This window comes from Perca fluviatilis, chromosome 19 (assembly GCF_010015445.1).
Source record: "Perca fluviatilis chromosome 19, GENO_Pfluv_1.0, whole genome shotgun sequence".
NCBI classification, from domain to species: domain Eukaryota; kingdom Metazoa; phylum Chordata; class Actinopteri; order Perciformes; family Percidae; genus Perca; species Perca fluviatilis.
In genome coordinates, this window is record NC_053130.1 from 26,360,661 (window position 1) to 26,380,940 (window position 20,280).

The following is a 20,280-nucleotide window of genomic DNA, read 5'->3' on the forward strand; positions in this document are numbered from 1 at the left end:
GCAGAAGGTTCCAGAGAAACTCGGATCCATCACTTCAACGGTATGCAGAGATGAAAAGGAAGCTTGCTTTTTTTGATTTTGGTATGAGAGAGGGTGAGTCATGTTAGCGGACTCAAACATACGGCTGTGTACAATCTGGGCGAGGAAGAGAAACTGCAAAGGCCAAACTGCAAATTATTTTGACATATTTTCCGTATGCACAGAAAATATTTTGTCAACAAATCCACTGCTGTCAGAGACAGACACGAGACTTGAAATCTATATGGACGTCAACAAAGAAAGGACTGCTTGGAGCAACAAGTCAACGGTCAACAAATGCTCTTCCACCTGCTGTGAGCATGCCTCACACACACACACACACACACACACACACAACACACCCCCATGGCCAGACGTATAACCCAAGACCATGTATCAAACACAGACAACAGTTTGCATTCCTGAGCACCACACGCCCGTACATGTGAATTTATGAGCAAAAACGTCACACACACACACACACACACACACACACACACACACACACACACACACACACACACACACACACACACACACACACACACACACACACACACACACACACACACACACACACACACACACACACACACCTAATGACCTACATCTATAAATACATTCTTTACTTTCCACCCCTCCCAGCCCCCATATGTTAACTATCTGTGCTAATTTGTCCCATTGAAACACTTTTGCAAAAGGAAATGACAGTTTGGAAGGGTGTAATTTTAGAAACAGGGCCGTCCCCTGTGGGGTCAGAGGCAGACTGCTGACTGGCATGGAGAGAGTCATCTGGGCGTCATTTTGCAGAACTGGGAGAAACATTTCCACCACAGAGACTGTAGCATGTTCTCTAAACAAGTCCAAGCAACAAAAGTCTGTCACTGAAGAGGAAGGGAAGTGGCGACATAATTAAAAATCAGTTTTGCTTCATTCATTTATATGGACACGACGTAGCTGTCTAAACACACTCATTCTTTTCCTTTGTCTGACTTTTCGTTTACTATCAAACCACCATCTGTAGAATTTGAATGGATGTTTTGTTGAATGGCTTTGGCGCCCACAGTGGTGGTATGAAAGAAAAAAATATGACCGTTGGCCTAGGGTGGCCAACATACATTTGCATTTCTTCACCTGACAAGCATCCCGCCCAAAATGTATGAAAGCGTACACATCTAGACACCCAATATAATACAAAATAAAAATGTAAGGAAGTAAATTGCACTTAAGTACAGTACTTGAGTAAAGGTACTTTGTAACCTTCGAGCACTGCTGTAATTCCACTGCTGTAACGTGATTAAAAATGTTAACACTTGCAAGTTGCTGCTTTGAGGTATTAACTTCTTTCAACAACTTTTCATTTGAATAAAACATAAATACAACTTTAGGGCTACAATACCTTAAACTGAATAACAAAAAAAAAAAAAGTATCTACAAAGTAATAATACCGCACCAAAGCTGACCTACTGTTAGTAATTCTAAATGTTGGTGGGCCCAGATTGCCAGACAAGGTGCTGTATCAGTTTACATTCGGAAATTTGATCGTGGAACAAAAGGTTCCAAAAAATTTTTTTACTGTCCACTGTCCATGCAAACCAACAAGATGACAATAACATGAGCACAGAGGGGAAATATACCGCATCTTATGTTGGGAAAGAAATGACTGTGGCCCTTTTATGAAGCCTCACTTGGTTAATGGGCATTACTGTGCCCTTTCAAAAGAAATGAGATATGAGTCACTGAGGACGAGAAAGGAAGGGAGTGAGGCAGGGAGGGGGCGAGGAGAGATGCCCGGACTGGATATCACAAGACATAAATCACCATCTCAGGACTGCTGCTTTAGCATGAAGACAGTGAGAGAATGAAGAAGAGGGGAAAGAAAGAAGCTGAAAGAGAGACATTGGAATGGGGTTAAGACGAACTGAAAAGACGTCAAGGGCTGGAATGAAGCAGCCATCAATTATATGAAAAAATAAATAAAAATATGTGTCTGCTGGTCATCATCCTCCCCCTCTTTGTCGTCATCCTCATCAATCTGGTCATTCGTAGACATCGTCTTTACCCAGGCAGGTGTGACGCATTGCAAAGGCCAAGCAGCAAGAAAAAGGAATGTCAAAAATCTTGCTGGGGTTGTTTGAGGGTAGATAGATAAAAACGATGTGTGGTGTGATGGACGGGTAAAAGGGGAAGAATTATTAGGCATGATGCTCCATCCTGTCAACAGAAGAGGAGCCGAGCTACATCGGATCCCTGGAGGTGGCGGGTCAGATCGTGTGACGACGAGAGGGAAGAAGAGGACCGGGGGCGACAGCCGTCGACCTCATGCAGACACGTCCGCACACGCCTGGGGAAGATGAGTCGGGGGGTGGGGGGGTTGGTGAAGAGAGACACGGCTGGAGCCAAAGAAGTTAGAGCCGGGCTATATTTAACATTTCCAACATGTGGGCTTCATTTGGGTGGATGTGTGCGCGGCATACTTTCTCTCGACAGCCAGCAAGTCAGCACTCGAGCTATCGAGCAGTTTACTGCGCTCCCAAAAGATGGGTTCTTAAAGGAGCTACTTAAAAGACTCCACTAAACGACTGATTCGCTCAAATAAAAAAAAGAAAAAGGTCTGGTAAATGTGTCCATCGGTAACTTGGAGTAACTGATGCTGAAGAACAGATGGGTTCTTTTGGAAACGTTGCACATTTGCAGCTCCAAATGGTTCATGTTTTAAAGGGCCCTCTGTGATCCCACTTTCCTTTCCATTTGTCACCTTCTGACCAGACTGTCATTAAAAACAGGATGAACATATGGGGGTCTCAGTAAGAGTGGCGCTGTCTAGCCAAACTTTGGGATTAAGGAAAACAAGGAAACAAACGTCCCCAGTTTTAATGAACAGCATCATAAACTGTTATACGTGGATATATTAGAGCATGGTTCTATTGGGAAGCTTTACAAAAACACTGATGATGACCTCGGACTGTTTATACAGATTTTGTCTTTATATCTTTACATTTGAGCAGGGACAAACAGCTGTGGTTACAGTGACAGTTTGCTGTTGCGGCAAAATGTCATTTGTGTCCGTTACCCAAAACTAAGTAAATTATTTTGTGCGATTTTAATAAACAAGACTATTTTGTTAGTTATTTTAAGGGAGAGGATGGTGTTAAAGGATAGGTTCGCATTTTCTCGAGTCCTTCTTAAAACCCACGTGAACACATTGAAAAGGGTTTTGCTTGCTGTTGTTATCGCCCCATCTGTTCAGGCCATTAAAGCGTAACTCTCGCCAAAATGCAACCTAGGGTCTTTTTGTGAATGTACCCGAGTCAAACTTCCGTTTAAAAGCATCATTCGGTGGCCGGGTTGGCTCAGTGGGTAGAGCAGGCGCACGTATACTGAGAGGAGAGGTTTATGCCTCGACGCAGAGGTCCAGGGTTCAAATCCGACCTGTGACGATTTCCTGCATGTCTTCCCCCCTCTTTCTCACCTAGCTGTCCTATCGAATAAAGGCGGAAAAGCCCAAAAAATAATAATAATAATAATAATTTTTAAAAAAGCATAATTCGGACGGAAACGCCGCTTTTAAGATTGACCGTATTCTCGTTTTCGGTCAAATGGCCTTTTGAACGGGAGTGCTAGGGGCACAGTGTTATTATAAATTTTCCTACCCAACAATATACAGGCCTAGCCTAGAAATCTAGACGCACCCTAGTGGCAGCAAATGTAATTTGCAGCAAATGTAATTTGCAGCAAATGTAATTTGCAGCCAGGGTCAGTCAAGCAACTCTCCATTGGCTTGCCAGCTGGAAAAACCAAACTCTGGTCAGGCCAATCACATCGTGTATAGAGTCGGTGGGCGGGCTTAACATAAGGACGGCAGAGTTGCGAAGTTTCTAAAATGTGAGACTATTTTTTGCATTGAGTACTTTTACTTTAAATACTTTAAGTACATTTTCCTGAGGATACATACTTTTACTTAAGTAACATTTTCAATACAGGACTTTTACTTGTAACAGTATTTTTTACAGTGTGGTATTAGTACTTTTACTTAGGTAAGGATATAAATTCTTACACATAAATACATAAATACAAATAAAACATACTGTATATCAGTACAGGTTGTACAGTTTTTTGTAAAAAATAAAAAAATAAAAACACTAACTCAGAAATACTGGTATTCCTATTTTAGACCTCAAAAATGAGTAGTCACTTTTAAAAAGGGCTGTTGAAGGGTATAAACTTAGTTTTATGGTTAAGATAAAGACTATAAAGTTTAGATCAGGCATGTGGTTATGATGGTAATGGTTAAAGTTCGCAGGTAGAGAATTATTAGTACAAGGTCAATGAGGGTCCTCGCAAGAATACTAACAAATAAAAGAGGTGCAAGCTTCAGCTCTATTATCAGGTGCAGCAGATGAACATGTACCAATAATATTTGTAGACTTCTACATTTCAGGAATGGAAAGAATGCAGGCTGTAACCACAGTGCCTTACATTCACCTGTAGGGTTTTGACTTCCCAGTAACAGTGAGTGGAGTTCAGATAAAAACTAGTCCCAATCTAATCAACCGCTGCCACACAAGCAACGGTACAAGCAACAATACAGAAACTCGCTGGAGGGAGAGAGAGAGAGAGAGAGAGAGAGAGAGAGAGAGAGAAAAAAAAAAAAAAAAAAAAAAAAAAAAAAAAAAAAAAAAAAAAAAAAAAAAAAAAAAAAAAAAAAAAAAACCGACTCAGACTACAGAGGTGTTTTGTCTCATTATTGCAGAAACATCAAATCAGACCAACAGAAACAAAAACTTTCTCATGTTTGGCCAATTTGCTATAAGCTGGATTCACAGTAAAGAAATGATGTGAGACACGAGTTCATAGAAAAGATGCAGAGGGGCACCTGTGCAAACAAACCACACACCAAATACACACACATTAATGTTTCGTCTGCAGGTGTTTTGTCTTGGTGATTGCTCTATACTTAGGAGTTTTGGTTCAGAGATCATGGCTGAGAGAGCAGGTCTGTGACCCTCTTGGATTCGATGGAACGTTCCCCATGCCAATGTTGCTTTTTAATCTTTTAATCTTTGACTGGCGACACGTCCCCATTGATTTTGACGACACAAGGGAGAAGCTGCGGAGAGGGAGAGCATTACACCCCCATGCTCATACTGCATTTTGCTCTGCTGCTCATTGAGCAGCCCTGCTGGGAGTCTTGGAACAGTCGGGGGTGGGAATTCTTGTTTAAGGACACTTCCGACTCTTTAACGATGGAGGGGAGTGATTTGACAGAGGCATAGTGCCAGTGTGTATCCAGTGTGTGTACACTGTATGAAGACCGTCTATAATCTAACTATAAATCAAGGAATCTCTGTGCGTATGTGCGTCTCCCGCATGCGCAGTACAGCAGCGGTACCGGTGTCGTACCAGAAGTCATCATCCGCCAACAAACTGATTGCCGTCTACCCGACATGCAAATTATGAAATGAATCGTACACAGACACGTTAGATGAATGCCCCGCCACATCGCTACCTGGATGTGTGACAGCTAGATGAGAAAAAAAAAAAAAGGGGACACGCAGAATGTCTAGATGAACCACAGCCGAGCCCGATTGTATAATTGTAAGAGTGTGTGTGTGTGTGTGTGTGTGTGTGTGTGTGTGTTTGGACTGAGACCCACCTAATGATGAAGGGCATGAAAGGAGCGAGACCCAGAGGTGAAGATGATCCATCCATAGGAGAAGGGTAGAGTCGACTGAGCACGAGCAGCAGCAGGAACAGACTTGGGTGAAGCTTCACATGACCACTGTCACTAAACATAAACACACACACACACACACACACACACACACACACACACACACACACACACACACACACACACACACACACACACACACACACACACACACACACACACACACACACACACAGATCTTTACAAAGCAACATTGACGTCACTTGAGATGTACAGGTACAGCAGGATTACGGAAAAACTACTGGCCAGATTTAGAAAACTTGGTGGAAGGGTGTAGCATGGGCCAAAGAAGAACCCATTCAATTGAGCTGAAAAGAAGATTAAAGCAGGGTGAAACGCTCGCGCTGGCTAAGATTGTGTTTCTCGTTAACGTGAAACGGACAGAAAGAAAAAGCAGTGCAGCGAGAGCGACATTCTCTTCGCAAACGCCACTTCGACACAACACAGCACAGCGCTTTCTACAGTTGCTGTGGTGTCTTCCTGATTTTCGCAGCTTTTCCCTTACCAACTTTTCACAGAACGTCAGACTCCGCCTACAAGGGGCACACGCTCTACCAGGTGAGGAAGAGACACACACACACACACACACACACACACACACACACACACACACACACACACACACACACACACACACACACACACACACACACACACACACACACACACACACACACACACACACACACACACACACACACTCTGCAGGTAGGAACAGGATTAATCTTTTTAGTCTTGCACAGGGAGTGGAATTTTTTTTACATTTAGGTTACAGGAACAGTTAAATATTTTGGGAATTGTGCCTATTAGCTTTCTTGCTGAGAGTGACGAGAAGCTCGATACCACTCTCATGACTGTACACTAAATATAAGGACAGAGCCAGCAGGTGGCTTAACATAAAGACTGAAAGTAGGACGAAGAGCTAACCCTGGCTCTGTCCAAAGTTGAAAAAAAGTCCACCTACAGTACCAGCACCTGTAAAGATCACCAATGAATGTTATATCTTGTTGGTTTAATCCATTCACAACTGTACAAAGAAGTTGTGGTTTTACTTGGAGTTATGTGATGTGACGCGTCTCAGTTCCAGTCTTCACGCTAAGCTAAGCTAAGCTAAGCACCTGCTAGCTCCAGCTTCATACTGTGTTTAGTGTACAGTCTGTCTCTCAGCAAGACAGTGAGTGTATTTCCCATAAGAATCACATATAACCAACGTTTCAATCCAAAATACAACAGGGCTGCATTCCTCTAGCACTTTGATACACAGTGCATATCTAAAACCACCCACACTCCAATACAGTCATCTCCTTATGCGTCCTTGAGCTGAGTTTTTTTTTTTACCTCCCTCTTCTCCTCCGTCCAAATCTCATCACCGCCAACTGAGTCAGAATGGAAACTGTCCGTCTCTGCCAGCGGTTTCACAGTTTCACTCTGACAAACTCGAAGTGAAGAAAAGGAGGGAGGGAAATGGAGAAACGGACGAGAACTCCGACTACAGTACAAAGTAAGGAAAAGGACTGATTGAATATCAGGTATCTAATATGGAGAAGGGCCATGCTTTGCTTTCAGAACGGTTTTACCATTTCTTGTCCTGCTGTCAGGGTCCAGCTCTTTGGGGGAATGAATAAAGCTGAAATCAACTCCCCAACAGGTTTAGTTGGTTTTTATCTCAGGGTTAATAAAACCACTCCAACTCCAGCACCATTACCTTAGCAGTGTGTAAGGTGAAATGATCATCTTACAAAAAGGGAATATCATGGGAAACGAGGGGTTTGCGATGTGGAGAGCGCCTGCATTTAAGCTTTGTGTAGGTCTGTAAGTGTGGAAGGTCTGCTTTTAGGAGTGTGCGCGTCAGGAGAGCCATGTGTCCTCCGGGCCCCGTCTTCAGTCATGAGGATCTCATAGAACGGCGACAGAACAACAGACCCCCCCTGCGAAAAACAACTTGTGCTTCTCATTATTTCATTCCACAACACACACACACACACACACAGAGCCATCCCCTGGGACTGCCATAGATCGTCAAGATGGGAATTGTAATAGCAGCCTAATTAGTAACTGGTCTAATGTGTGTCAAGCGTTATGGGACAGGATGTGATGTCAGGGAGATAGAGGGTGGTAGGGGGGGAGGGGGGCAGATAGGAGGTGGAATTGCAAACATATTAGGCCTTGTTGGGATACAGCTGGAGGCAGAAACCCTTGACAGGATGAGAGAGAGGCTCTGTGGCTTTTAACGACATTCTCAAATTCCACGTTGAGCTCCTCCAACTCCTCAATCATCTCCAGTACCCGGGTGTTTGATGAGAAGGTTATTTTAGTTTTACATCTTTTAAACAAGAGTAGAAACAGAACACTGACCTTAAAGTATTTGTATTCTTCATTTGGAAAGCGGTGAAGGGGAAACGGTAGCAAGAGACTCAAAAGAAGCTCCAAAGTAAACTAAAGCTCGGGTTTGCCATTTAGTTTGCTGTCAGACAAATAAATCACCAGTTTTGTTTAGAAAATTAGAGAAAACGTTCGTGGGATATGATGTGAAAAACGGGTTTCTTTAGAAGTGAAAGCAGTGGCAGATAAGATAAGTTTCTACTGCCAACGAATGACTGCACAGCAGTTTCAAATGTGGGCACTGACCTGAAATAGTTTCACAGATAAACCCTGTTACGGTTGCTACACTGAAATAATAACATTAGGAATTTGCAATGTACGAACAACATTTATCTTACACCAAGGGTATCTCTTTAGCGGCATGCTAAGAGCTCCAGAATATTCATGTCCAAAGCAAAGTCGGTGCATTTAAAAAAGTGGCCAAAGACAGCAATAGGTGCATATATACGAGTGTTCACGGAGTTTGTGAGTCAAAGCAAAGGAGGCGACGCCAAAAATGAACCCCAAAGGTGAAATCCAAAGCAAAGACACCGTGAGCTCTGCTTGTATCCAAAAGTGACAGCTAATAATACAGGAGAAAAAAAAAAAAAAAAAAAAAAAAAAGAGGATTGAAAACTGATTCTGGTAGAAAATATAGAACAAAGAATGAGGCGATTCATCATTTCTAGCAACAAACCGGGAGGAGGGGGAATGTGTGATGTTCATAAGTAAACAAGAACTTTTTGGACTATTTTAGTCTGGCTTTAGGCCAAGACCAAGTTTGAACATTTAACGTTGATTCACCACAGCAAACTGCTTCCAGGTTATCATCCACCAGTGTTTTACCCAGTTAGGGCAGGTCTGTCCGAACAACAAGGAATGTGACCAGTTTTAGCCCAAAGGTCGCCGTTTCTGTGCCGCTGACGTGGCGCCGCACTTCCACGGTGGGGGGGGGGGGGGGGGGGGGGGGGGGGGGGAAAGGTACACAGTTTATTGGGTGGGGGGGAGGGCTTGTGGGGATGGTGCCGTTCGGGTGGGCACCGTCTTGGGGGGAGAGGGGATGGTCACGGCCGGTCGAGCGGCGAGCACCGTGCTTGAACTATGTTACTGGTTGCGCAGCGTTCGTCGTTCGGCTGGTCGTGGCTATTTTCCCGGGGGTGGCGCCCCGCCTGTGTGCATGGGCGGTGCTGTAGTGAACTGTCTGTGCACTTAAAACCGCAGCCAGGACTGCATTGTGCGCCTGCCCTGTGCGTCTGCCCTGTTTCTGGTGCCGTGGCGGCGGAGGTTTTGCCGTGGCGGGCCACCACTGCAGGGTCAGCATAGAGGAAACACTGACCCACACATGGACATTATTTATCGCTTGTGTAAAACACCTGATACACAAAAGAGCTTGCCATGATCCAAGGTGTGGTTGTATAACAGACAGTGATCCAGGATATTCTTAGCCGTATGTATACACAACATGTTGCTTAATGTTGTACCTTACCGCCCGTTTTTGTGGACGCTGGAATTGTTTATTTATTCTTAATTCATTAGTACTTGTTTTGGGGAGCATTTGTGGAGGATTACATAATACATAATGTATATACATGGACTCCAAAGTGCAACCTTATATATTGTGACCTATTTTGGGAATGCACTTGTACTTAACTTCCACAAGACTGGTCTAAAACCACTAACAGCAGCTCTCTTGTCTCCTGTCCTGCTGTGTATTGCTACAGTATGGTGCGGTCGGTCTGTTTGGGTGGCGCGATATGATGAAATGATGTGGGAAGTCAGACAGCAGAGATCTGGCTCCGTGGGAAATTTGCAAATGTTTCAACAAGGGACGAAAGGAGTGAGGGGGAATTGTGAAAGAGCCGGTCTGCAAGAGCATTCAATTAATTGGATCCATATTAAGATAAGGCCGCCCGGGGAGCTGTTGGACGACTCAGAGGCTTTTAAAAGAGGGAGTTGGGGCTGTGCTGACAAAGAAAAGGCCAATCAATTTCCACATTGCAAAAAAGAAACTAAATCTCAAAGAGACTTATTTTATTCGGTCGTAAAGTCTGATTCTTTGAGCAAGTAGTCAGTTGAGCAAGTGATATTTTAGAAGGAAAAAAAAAAAGGCCCACACGAGAACTCAATCTTGGGCAATACTACGTGATTAGAGAAAATAGCTGAGTTCAAAGTTCATGTTCCCACAATCTGTTATGGGACTGACGAAAAGTTCACTAACTTTTCCTCTTTGTTACTCCAGGAAGCCTCCCCGCACAAAAACACCACTGCTTAATCAGCTTAAGAAAAGCCGTTTCGTATGGCTTAAATGTCAGTAAAATTAAACCGATAATGGGACCAAGGGAGTGTGAAAAGCCATGGCAAGGGCTGAATGTGGAGTGTGCATGTGTGTGGATTAAGGTGGACCACCTCACCTTTCCACCGTGGCTGCAGCCTCCTCCAGCTGGTTCAGAAGGAACGGATAGAGAGCTGGAAACCGAGTGAAAAACTCTCGGCCCGTCATCCTGAAAGGAGAGACAGAAGGAGCAGGATTATTTTTTGTGTTTTGGCAGTAATAAGGCCACTTAAGCATAAACCTACAGAAATAAGGGTTCTTTGTAAAGCACAGAGCCACCAAAGTCATAAAACACTATACTTTTTATAAATCTCACGCACACAAGATAGAAAATATTGTGGGGGGGCTCTGTTGTTTATGGTGGTGGTTCCATATTTAAGTTTTAAGGCTTACAGATTTTTATCAAAGTTATTTTGAACTAGATCAAGAGTCTAGTGCTGTGCTAGCGGCTCTGCGAGGCTCTACTTAGGCACCAGCAGTGGTTTGAGCTAAATGCTAATGTACTCACGAAGACAATGGTGATCGGCTGTTTAGCAGGTATGATGTTTACTGTGGTTGCCATTTTAGTTTCACACGTTAGCACGCTAACACTTGCCGATTAGCACTGCCGAGGCTGATGGGAACAGCATTAGTTTTGCAGGTAAGAGACATTTAAATGAAGACCAGATGATGGTGCTAGATGAAAAGTCACCAACAACATGTCGTCGTGAGGTGGACGTGAATGTCTGTACCACATTCAACAACCATCCATTTAATAGCTGCGGAGGTATTTCCACGTGGTCCCAAGTGACCACCAGTCTGATATTGGACTCCATAGAGCCACAATGCCACCATTTTGTATATTACATGATGATTTTGTATTATGTACACTAGAATATTTTATAAATGCAATAGGGAGATGTTAAAAAACAGGAAAAGAAAATGTGGTATGTAATCTAATTAAACCACGAGCATTAGCACTGCTATTAGCATTGAAAAGAAGCCAACATTGTGTTGACACTTTGAGTAAGTACACTGTATAAAAATGAAACTGAAAATCTCTGCAGAGTGTAAAACTGATTGCCATCATATATCACTGTCCACATCGATTGGAATTAATCAGGAGTGCTAGTGGATTTACTTTGCTGCAACTTGAATTTCAATTAACTAAATTACCTGGTAGTTAGTCGTGATCAAATTCATATGCTCCGAATAAGCGTGACATAACAAGAAACAGCAAGGAGCAGAGGAGAGGGAAATGACGGAGAGAGTATGCTGATAGGACATGGTCTTGTGCCAAATACTCTCTACCTAAAACAAATCCAGCCTTTGTGTTTACTTACCCAGCTAGAAATTACGGTCACGTGTGTGTGTGTGTTTGTGCGTATGTATTCACTCATATACAAACGGTCAATAAAACGACAAACTTTATATTTAACACTGGCGGTCTTGCTGCTGCAACTGCCATTCAGCCCCAAGGCCAGTAAAGTTTTTATTTAAGTCTGCCCGTCTAAATCAAGTCGCTCCTAAAGGGAAGAGGTCTGGCCTGCCAAGCACATGATCACAAGCCTGGAGAGATTGCCACACACACACACACACACACACACACACACACACACACACACACACACACACACACACACACACACACACACACACACACACACACACACACACACACACACACACACACACACACACACACACACACACACACACACACACACACACACACACACACGACCTGGTTCGAGTTAGCGGCAGGCACTGTCATGGTAGGAAAGGGAGTTTTGTGTAGGTTTCTGAAAAACCATTTCAACCTGGATATGAGTTGCTCACCTCATGACCCAGAGGGGACTCGGATAAAGTGGAGAACTGCAGATTCTCACTGCATTAGGAAACAAAATTATGTAAATGATGTTCACTGTATGCATGTGTATGTTGTGTGCGTTTGAGCGCACACCCCCCACCCCCACTGCTCTCTCTAATGAGAGTCTCTCTGTCGGACGAGACTCTGCTGCCTGGAGGACAAGGGTCAGAGGTCGTGTCGGAGCGGATTAGATGGGGTAAAAGGGGTAAGGGTCACATAAGAGGAGAGGGGAGGTGTAAGTGAAAAGGCCTGGTCATGTTTGTGGACTCACAGCTGGGTGCACACTCATATAGGCTGCATTAACTTTAAGGCAAATGAGAGAGAGACGCGCACACAGACACACAAAACGTTTGTTGAAGATTAGTTGTTGCACAAGGAGTAGAATATTCACAGAATGAGTGTACAAAATGTTTTGCAAAAGGCGGTGGAGTAATACTTGAGCACAATTTTGAGGTATTTGTGCTAGGACTATTTCTAGTTTATGTTACTCTTTTCTTTCACTTTCACAGGTTAATGTCATACGTTGTACAACAAAACATTTCATATTAAGATTTTAAAAGTTATTACCAAAGAAACCAAAAAAAACCATTTCCCCTCTAAACGTTTCAGATGTTTTTAAATAACTGTTCAAGAAGAAAAGAGGTACAATTATCAAATATTTCACACAAAAAGCCCAGATTAGAGAACATTTCAAAAACTGAATATAAATTGGTGTAGATGTAACCACTGGACAAAACAAAAAAAATAAAAAAAAAATAAAATACTGTATAAATATAATGTATGGTATTAACAGTCTAATAAATTAAAACCTAATATTTCAGTGGCAGCACCACTTTTCTGTACTTGGCACTTCATTACTACATTTGTCTGATAATACTTCTTTACTTTTACTTAAGCAGGAGTATCTTACCAGTTTTGTATTGGTACTTTTGCTAAAGTAAAAAAAAAAAAATAGAAAAAAAAATAAGGAGAATGGTAAAGACCAACACCCATAACTTGCATGCATTCATTTCAACTTATAAAGATCCAAGTACACGCTGAAGACTTTTGAAAAGGTGATTTTAATAAGTTGAAATAAATGTGTTCCAAGTCATGAGAGTGCTGCTTTCCCTTTCTAGTTTTTTTTTTTTTTTTTTTTTATTTAAAAGCACCTAGAGTAAGTAACATTGATATGGAAATGTTTGCATTTACAAGAGCACATGTAGTGCAAAGGGAGGACTTGACGCAGGCTGGAGATAAAGCTGGGGGCTTTGTTTGGAATGCAGAGAGCAATGTTCACTCTGTCAGCTTTGTTTACAGTTGCATTTATCTCAGCAACGAAATCGGATCAACAGCAATGCACGGTCACGGAGCGGAGAAGCCTCAACTTAGTGGAACGATGATCCACAAGCAAACAATATGTCTGGATTCAAGTAACTATGTCAAATACACAGCCGAAATTCCCACAGACAGCAAAGAGCTCGGTCTTCCCAAACACACATTTACTCAAAATGCTGTAAATAAACAGTTTTTTTGTGTGTGAGGGGAACTATGTCTATGCTCCAGCTTCAGTGGAGCAAGAGGCCGCTGCGAACACACAGCCAAATATTAGAGTGGACAAGCTGTCACAATGCATTTTCTGCTGCCAGGGATCACAACCGTAAAATCACGGTAATAACAGAGACCAGACATACAACCAACTGTGGAAAAGACAAACTCCCAAAGAGGCAATTAAAAAAATGAGTGGCAGCTTTCCTGCTCGCAAACGCACAATTCTGTATTTCAGGTCAATACAATGACATTTACTCCCATGCTACAAGAACACTATAGCAACATAAAAATGAGTTATTCCTAAACTAAAAGGTATTTAAAAAAATATATATATGCATTGTAAAATGCAGGTTAGAGTTTAAATGGCAATTCTTTTCTTTCGTCATGAATCACAGTACACAATCGGTGCAACATGCATATACTAATAACCCCACGCAGTAATTATAAGAAAGAAAGCAGCAGACAAGACGAGTGGGAGGTAACTGACAGACATACAAAAGGGGAGAGACAGCAGGTTAAAAACACAAGTGAAAACAGACAAGATAAACAGGAGCAGCCTTGGCTTGGTTTGAGAGTATTCAGGGGTTTTCAGAAAAGCAGCCAATAGAAACACAGTCAAGGGGAACCAGACAGAGCTTCCTGGAACAGGGCCCAAGCCCTGTGAAATGTTACCCTGAATTATCTGTGAGTTAACAAATCACTTTCTGAGCTCAATATAGACCTTAATACAACTATCGCATATTCCTACAGCCAAACACCACACGCACATTATTGTTCATGTTTGTTTTAATGTGCCCTGAATGCTAGATGGAACTCTCCATCAGTTCCAAAAGGGGCCAGTGAGATATCAATCATATAAATGTTTATATGATTGATGATGGTTTCATGGTGTACAGGGCTACTGCAGCTTTAAACGTGACCAGGAGTCTACAGTTCCAGCAAGCTCGTGTTATCTTATCGCGGTATTTGCCAGAACACGGAAGCAGCTCCAAATGACGTCACAAGAGTTGAGCCGTTCACGTTTTTTCATTGTTTTTATTAGCTCTAGCCAGGTTAGCCATTGTTAGCAATGCCAGATTTTAACGATGCATTACGCTGTTTTGTTGTGCATGCAAACACCGTGACAACATTGTCCACATACAGAAGATGGACGACTGATTTTGTGAGACACAAATAACACAGTGCTTATAACTGTATGTTACTACAGCTTTCACAACTGTTGACGCGCGGGGCAGCCATGTTGGATTTTAAGCTCGGGGTACTCTGTGGTTGCCCGAGTTCCGAGCTCGGAAATCCAAGTTCCAGGGGCGTTTTTTTAGACCTTGACTTCGGAAAATCCGAGTTCTGAGTACAAACGGAACGCACTATTATAGGCACACTCATGCTTTGGGCTAAATGTTAGCATACTAACATGCTCACAGTGACAACAATGCTAACATGCTGATGTTTAGCACGTATAATATTTACCATGTTCACAATTGGAGTTAACATAAAATACAGAGATAGAGCAGGGACGTGGAATAGCCTAACTTAGCATATCACTTAGCATGTCATATCCGAGTTACTGTAATTACTGGTGAATATCGTTCAGGTCAACTTCCGGATTTGTACAGTAATTACTACCGGGAGGCTTGGATTTTCTTGAAAGCTCCGATACGTCCCACTTAGTACCTTAAAATCACACAAATATGGACGCCTCACATCAGCCAAAGATTGTTCGATGTAAATTAATCCAAATTCATTGGATATGGTGTTATATTGCCAATGTACAGAGCAGTAATCCTCACACGATCAACTCTGTAATCAGGCAAGCATCCTGATAACGTGAACACCCGCAAGTCGGAAACCTTTGTTGTCCTGATACCAGACTTTTATACTTTTAAAACGATATCCGATACCTCTTTCGATACCATGGCAAAAAGAAAAAAGTCCTAGGTACACAAAATAAGATAAAGTAAAAAACCTGCACACGGTGCTTATAGCTTCGGTACTTTCGATACTTTTCAATGTATCATTAACGGAAATGGTGTCGCTTTAGACATGTGGTATCAAAAAAGTGTATCGTTAATTCCATACTTTTTACAACCTTAATATGTACCATCCATCCTATTAAAGGTGGAGACAGTATACAAGAGTCCAGGCCCACGGTAACGGCTCTGCGGGGCTGAACTGCACTGCAGTGCTATGAGCTAAATGCTAACGTCTGCATGCTAACATGCTCTTAATGACAATGCTAACATGCAGATGTTAAGGAGATAGAATGTTCATCGTGTCCACCATAATTAGCACAAAACAGAGTAAAGATGAGGCTGTTTATTGTCAGGAGTTTTGCAAGTATTATGTCACGGACTACAGTATTGGACAAATAGAAATATTGATGAAATGAACAACACACATTTGATTGTGCTCTGTACTACAAAAAAAGGTCAGATTCCAGCGCTCTGAAGATTCCGTACTTGCTGAATAATATTCGATTGATAGTTGTTTTAAGTGTTTCTTCTTATCTATGAATTTCATGTGGAAAAGACATTTCTTAAGTGTCTAGAAACAAACCTAACATTTTTTGTGTGCAAATAAAACAATAGAAAAACAAAAAAAAAGGGCAATTCCACCAGGTGATACAACCAAATAAGACAAGCATATTTGTGGAAAATGTGTCTGCTGCAGCATCAAATATTTTCCTGTGTGTATATAATCCTGTGGAACCTGTTGCAGCATCCAAAGTGCTCAACTCCACCCATCATCCATCTAAGTTAAACACAACAAATCATAGAAATATATGAGGAAGAAAACTTGACCCAGGTCTGCTATCATTTTCATCATCAAGCTTTCAAAATACTTGGATGGCTGTGTGACAAGGCATTCGGAGCCTGTTATAATTTAAGACTCTTTTCCAGAAACCTCATAACGAATCCACAATTTTTCAAACAATCCTTGAGAGCAAAGCAGGACTAGCAACTGATAGCCTTCCAACTAAAACGGAGACAATTAAATCTCTAAACAGATTCCTCATGGTCGACTGGATGTGTGGCGGTTGCACATTATCCACCAAAATAAGATACCCACTAAACCAACAGTTCCTCAAACTCAATATTTATTGTACATTATTGATACTATTTGGATTATAGTGGCTTTTGGCTACATACGTTTCTGGTAATCTCAACACTTTTGCCCTGAAAATGTGTAAACATACATGTTTCATCATCTGTGTTGGTGTTGATTGCAACTGTGGAATTTAAGGTGAAAATGTTTTCCAAAATAAAAAAATAAATAAAAAACTGATTAGACCAGACAGTCTTTTGTATGTAATTGCACTTTTGATGGCACACTTCTGCAACAAACGTTGCTGAATTATACTTCAGGCCTCATCGACAACAGCCCACAGGTTTGAAACCAGCTACAACAGAAGCCATGGCATGGTCCCAGTTGTAGCACAAATAAACATAACTTAATATTGTGCGTTTCTATTTTATCTTTCCATGTGACACGGCCCTTTTCTCTTTGCATCCAGTACAGCAGCAGTGGAGAGCTGCATCTCCACAAGTAATAAGCCGCAGTGGGTTTGAGTCGAGTGAAACCTGCATTTGAGCCAGAGTGGTGTTACAACAGTGTCCCCCGGTGGTGTAATACAAACACTGTTTATACACATGCTTATTTCACCTTGGCTTTATGTCATCTGAATTGCTTGCTTGTATATTTGTGCTGATGTACTACAAATATAGATGGATTACTCTATGCTAGGCAGTCTAGCTTAGAGTCTAAAATAATCAAAAAGTAGTATGTTAGGGATAATTACAGAATTGACAGACAAGATAATTAGCTTTTTTTTTTTTTACAATTAAACTTTTGACATAAGTGGATATTAAGTGGCCTTAACATCTAGGTATTTAATATACAGTATTAAATGAGGGCATTTGCTTGTTGCGAAGAACTTTTTTTTTGCACTAATAATTGTGACTTTTGGACCTTGTTTGCACAGACAGGACTGCTAACCACTGACTTGTACTTCCCACTCAAATGTACAGTAAGCATCTCATTCTGCACTGATGCGCATGGCAGTAAACCTGAACTGCAGGAGCAGTATCAGAGGGAGAGAAGCAGCAGACCTGTTCTTTTTCGAGTGCTCGTCCTTCCCCTTCTTCACTCCAAAGATCCTTGTGATCAGAGTGCTGAAGAGAAGAGTGGAGGAGTTCCTCACCTGGGGGGAAAAAATAAAAAAAAAACAAAGGGAAAGAGGATGGAAGACCGAGAGAGTGTGTGTATGTCTGAATGGGTAAGTGTGTCTAGTCTATCTAGTCTACCCTCAATAATATAAATATTAGAAACGCCTCCCTAGAGAGGCGTTGGAGTGCAAGACGGGGATGCTGTTGGGGTGCATGTTAATCTGTCTAGATTTAAAGTACAGAGACAAATGTAAATAATAGAGGCGGAAAACTTGGAAGTGGAAACTCACTGCCCAAACAGGAGAGGTGAAGCCCAGTACAGCAGCTTGCATTCCATCGGAGACAAAGGGAATGATGTTTTCCCCCAGACGAGTGTCCCTGTACAGAGCCCTGAGGATGTTCAGAGCATGGACCTGTGGCGAGGCAAACAGATGACATTTAACCATTCAGCGGACTACCGTCACTATTTGATGAGGCAGAATTTTTCTTTTTAAAATCACATCATGAGCTACAAAGGACTGACATCCTGCTGAGGCTGGTAGACAAACTTAGCAGCAACTGCCGAAATACAGCACCATTTGGCTGCTATTCCTAATGTCATTTGTAGATATGGACTGTCTCCTCAGTACCATCCACCACTATTATGATGGGTATGATGACATTTGTTTCATTTTCAGAATACATTAATACCGCACCGACTGCCTACAGCCTTGAAACCCCCACTTGATTTGTAGGGTTGCCCCCTATTAGTGGATTTTATTAGTGGTCAACCAATCGGCCGTTTTGGTCTTAGTCGAATAAGATTTCTTTATTTTTTTTATGTTCTCTTGTGCTGAATGACTTGAATGAATCGATTAGTCGACAAATTCGTATGAGTGTTAGTAGACTAAGAATTTTTTTTAGTCAAGAGCAGCCGCGTTCTAACCTGGTTCTTATGCTGCATGTTTACAGAACATGTTCAACAAACTTTTAGGGAAGGCCAAAGTGTATTATTAGGAATAAAAGTCAAGCAAGAGCTCCGATCAGTCACAGCAGAACTCCTTACGATGCCATATCAGTATGTTCAGCAAACCGCTCTCGTGTGTAAGATCGGACTGGATAAAGGACTCGTGCATGAAGCTACTGGGTGGTCAAACCTGAGGGACGGTGGAGCTGTCAGTGTTCCGGTTAGCAGAGGGCATGGCCAAAGCAGTCAGTTCTCTCATGGTCATTTTCAACAGACTGCAACTTGACGACTTGGGCTCAGAGGAGAGCAGAGCCTGCGGAAGTTAAATAGAAAAAAAAAAATCATCAAAACACAACAGACATGTACAATACAAAAAAAAAAAAGTCACAAAACAGGTCAGTGGACACACAAACATGTCAGAGATACTAACATCATGACTGTGTCTTCACCTGTTCTTGGTTTTGTTAAAAGAGTACTCCGTCAATTTAGCACTGCTCTCCCTTTAACACTGTCCGACCTACGAAGGATCTAAATTGATAGTGCAGAACCAAAGTCATTGTCTTTTTTTATTCCAGGCATTCTTCTTCCTTGTCTAAATCTGCTGCCTATATTCCCCACAATTCAACTTGACTGCCGACAGTTCAGGCCGGGGATTTTTCATTTTCAAACTTGTGGTCTCAGCCCCAACCGATGCTGCCTCAAGTGATGCCATTTTAGACAGCGTTGGACGCCGAGATGTTTTTCACTTTTTCAATAACATGATAGGAAGGCTTTGTACTTGTTGCGCTGACCAGAGCGGCAATAACAGTATGTGCAATAGATATCTGCAGCAATTAAGTTTCCAAATTTCTGGATATGATGCAATCCTGATATTCGTATTGTAAGAATATGTACATTTGCTCAGGATCTAATTGTGGAGGCCAGAACTTAATGTCAGGATGATATAATGCCGTCACGCTGTTATTCGTTAAGTTCATATGTAACGGAAAGATTTTTGTTTTTGCAGGTATATGGCAATTCATTTTATTAGACCCTAAAAACTTCACAGTTTCATTAAACTCAATATGATCATGCAATGTTATTTACCCATCAATATATTAATAATAAGTCAGTAAGCAGTTTGAAAAACGTAACCAATGAGAAGCTACTGTATATCATCTACCTTTTGTTTAAAGCCATAACATTAGACTGTATGGTGTACAATTTGGCAAACATAGGCAACTGATGCATTTGTTAACAGGCCACATGAACTACAGTCAGTTCAAAAGTTTAAACACAAAAAAAGTATACATATCAGCCAATCTTTTTAATGAAGTTACTTCTTACTTTTGTTGTAAAATTGCAGCA

At 41.8% G+C, this 20,280-nt stretch overlaps 1 protein-coding gene across 1 annotated transcript in view; it reads right to left on the reverse strand.

Annotated features, from left to right (window-relative positions):
* The window catches only part of thada (THADA armadillo repeat containing), a 114,353-nt gene that overhangs the window by 60,947 nt on the left and 33,126 nt on the right, over window positions 1–20,280 (reverse strand). Inside the window, exons 24-28 of the mRNA XM_039784777.1 lie at window positions 19,124–19,246; window positions 18,278–18,400; window positions 17,931–18,022; window positions 10,525–10,614; window positions 5,675–5,806 (exon numbers count right to left, since the gene is read on the reverse strand). Coding sequence (XP_039640711.1) covers window positions 5,675–5,806; window positions 10,525–10,614; window positions 17,931–18,022; window positions 18,278–18,400; window positions 19,124–19,246 — 560 coding nt within the window. The remainder of the gene's footprint in view (window positions 1–5,674; window positions 5,807–10,524; window positions 10,615–17,930; window positions 18,023–18,277; window positions 18,401–19,123; window positions 19,247–20,280) is intronic.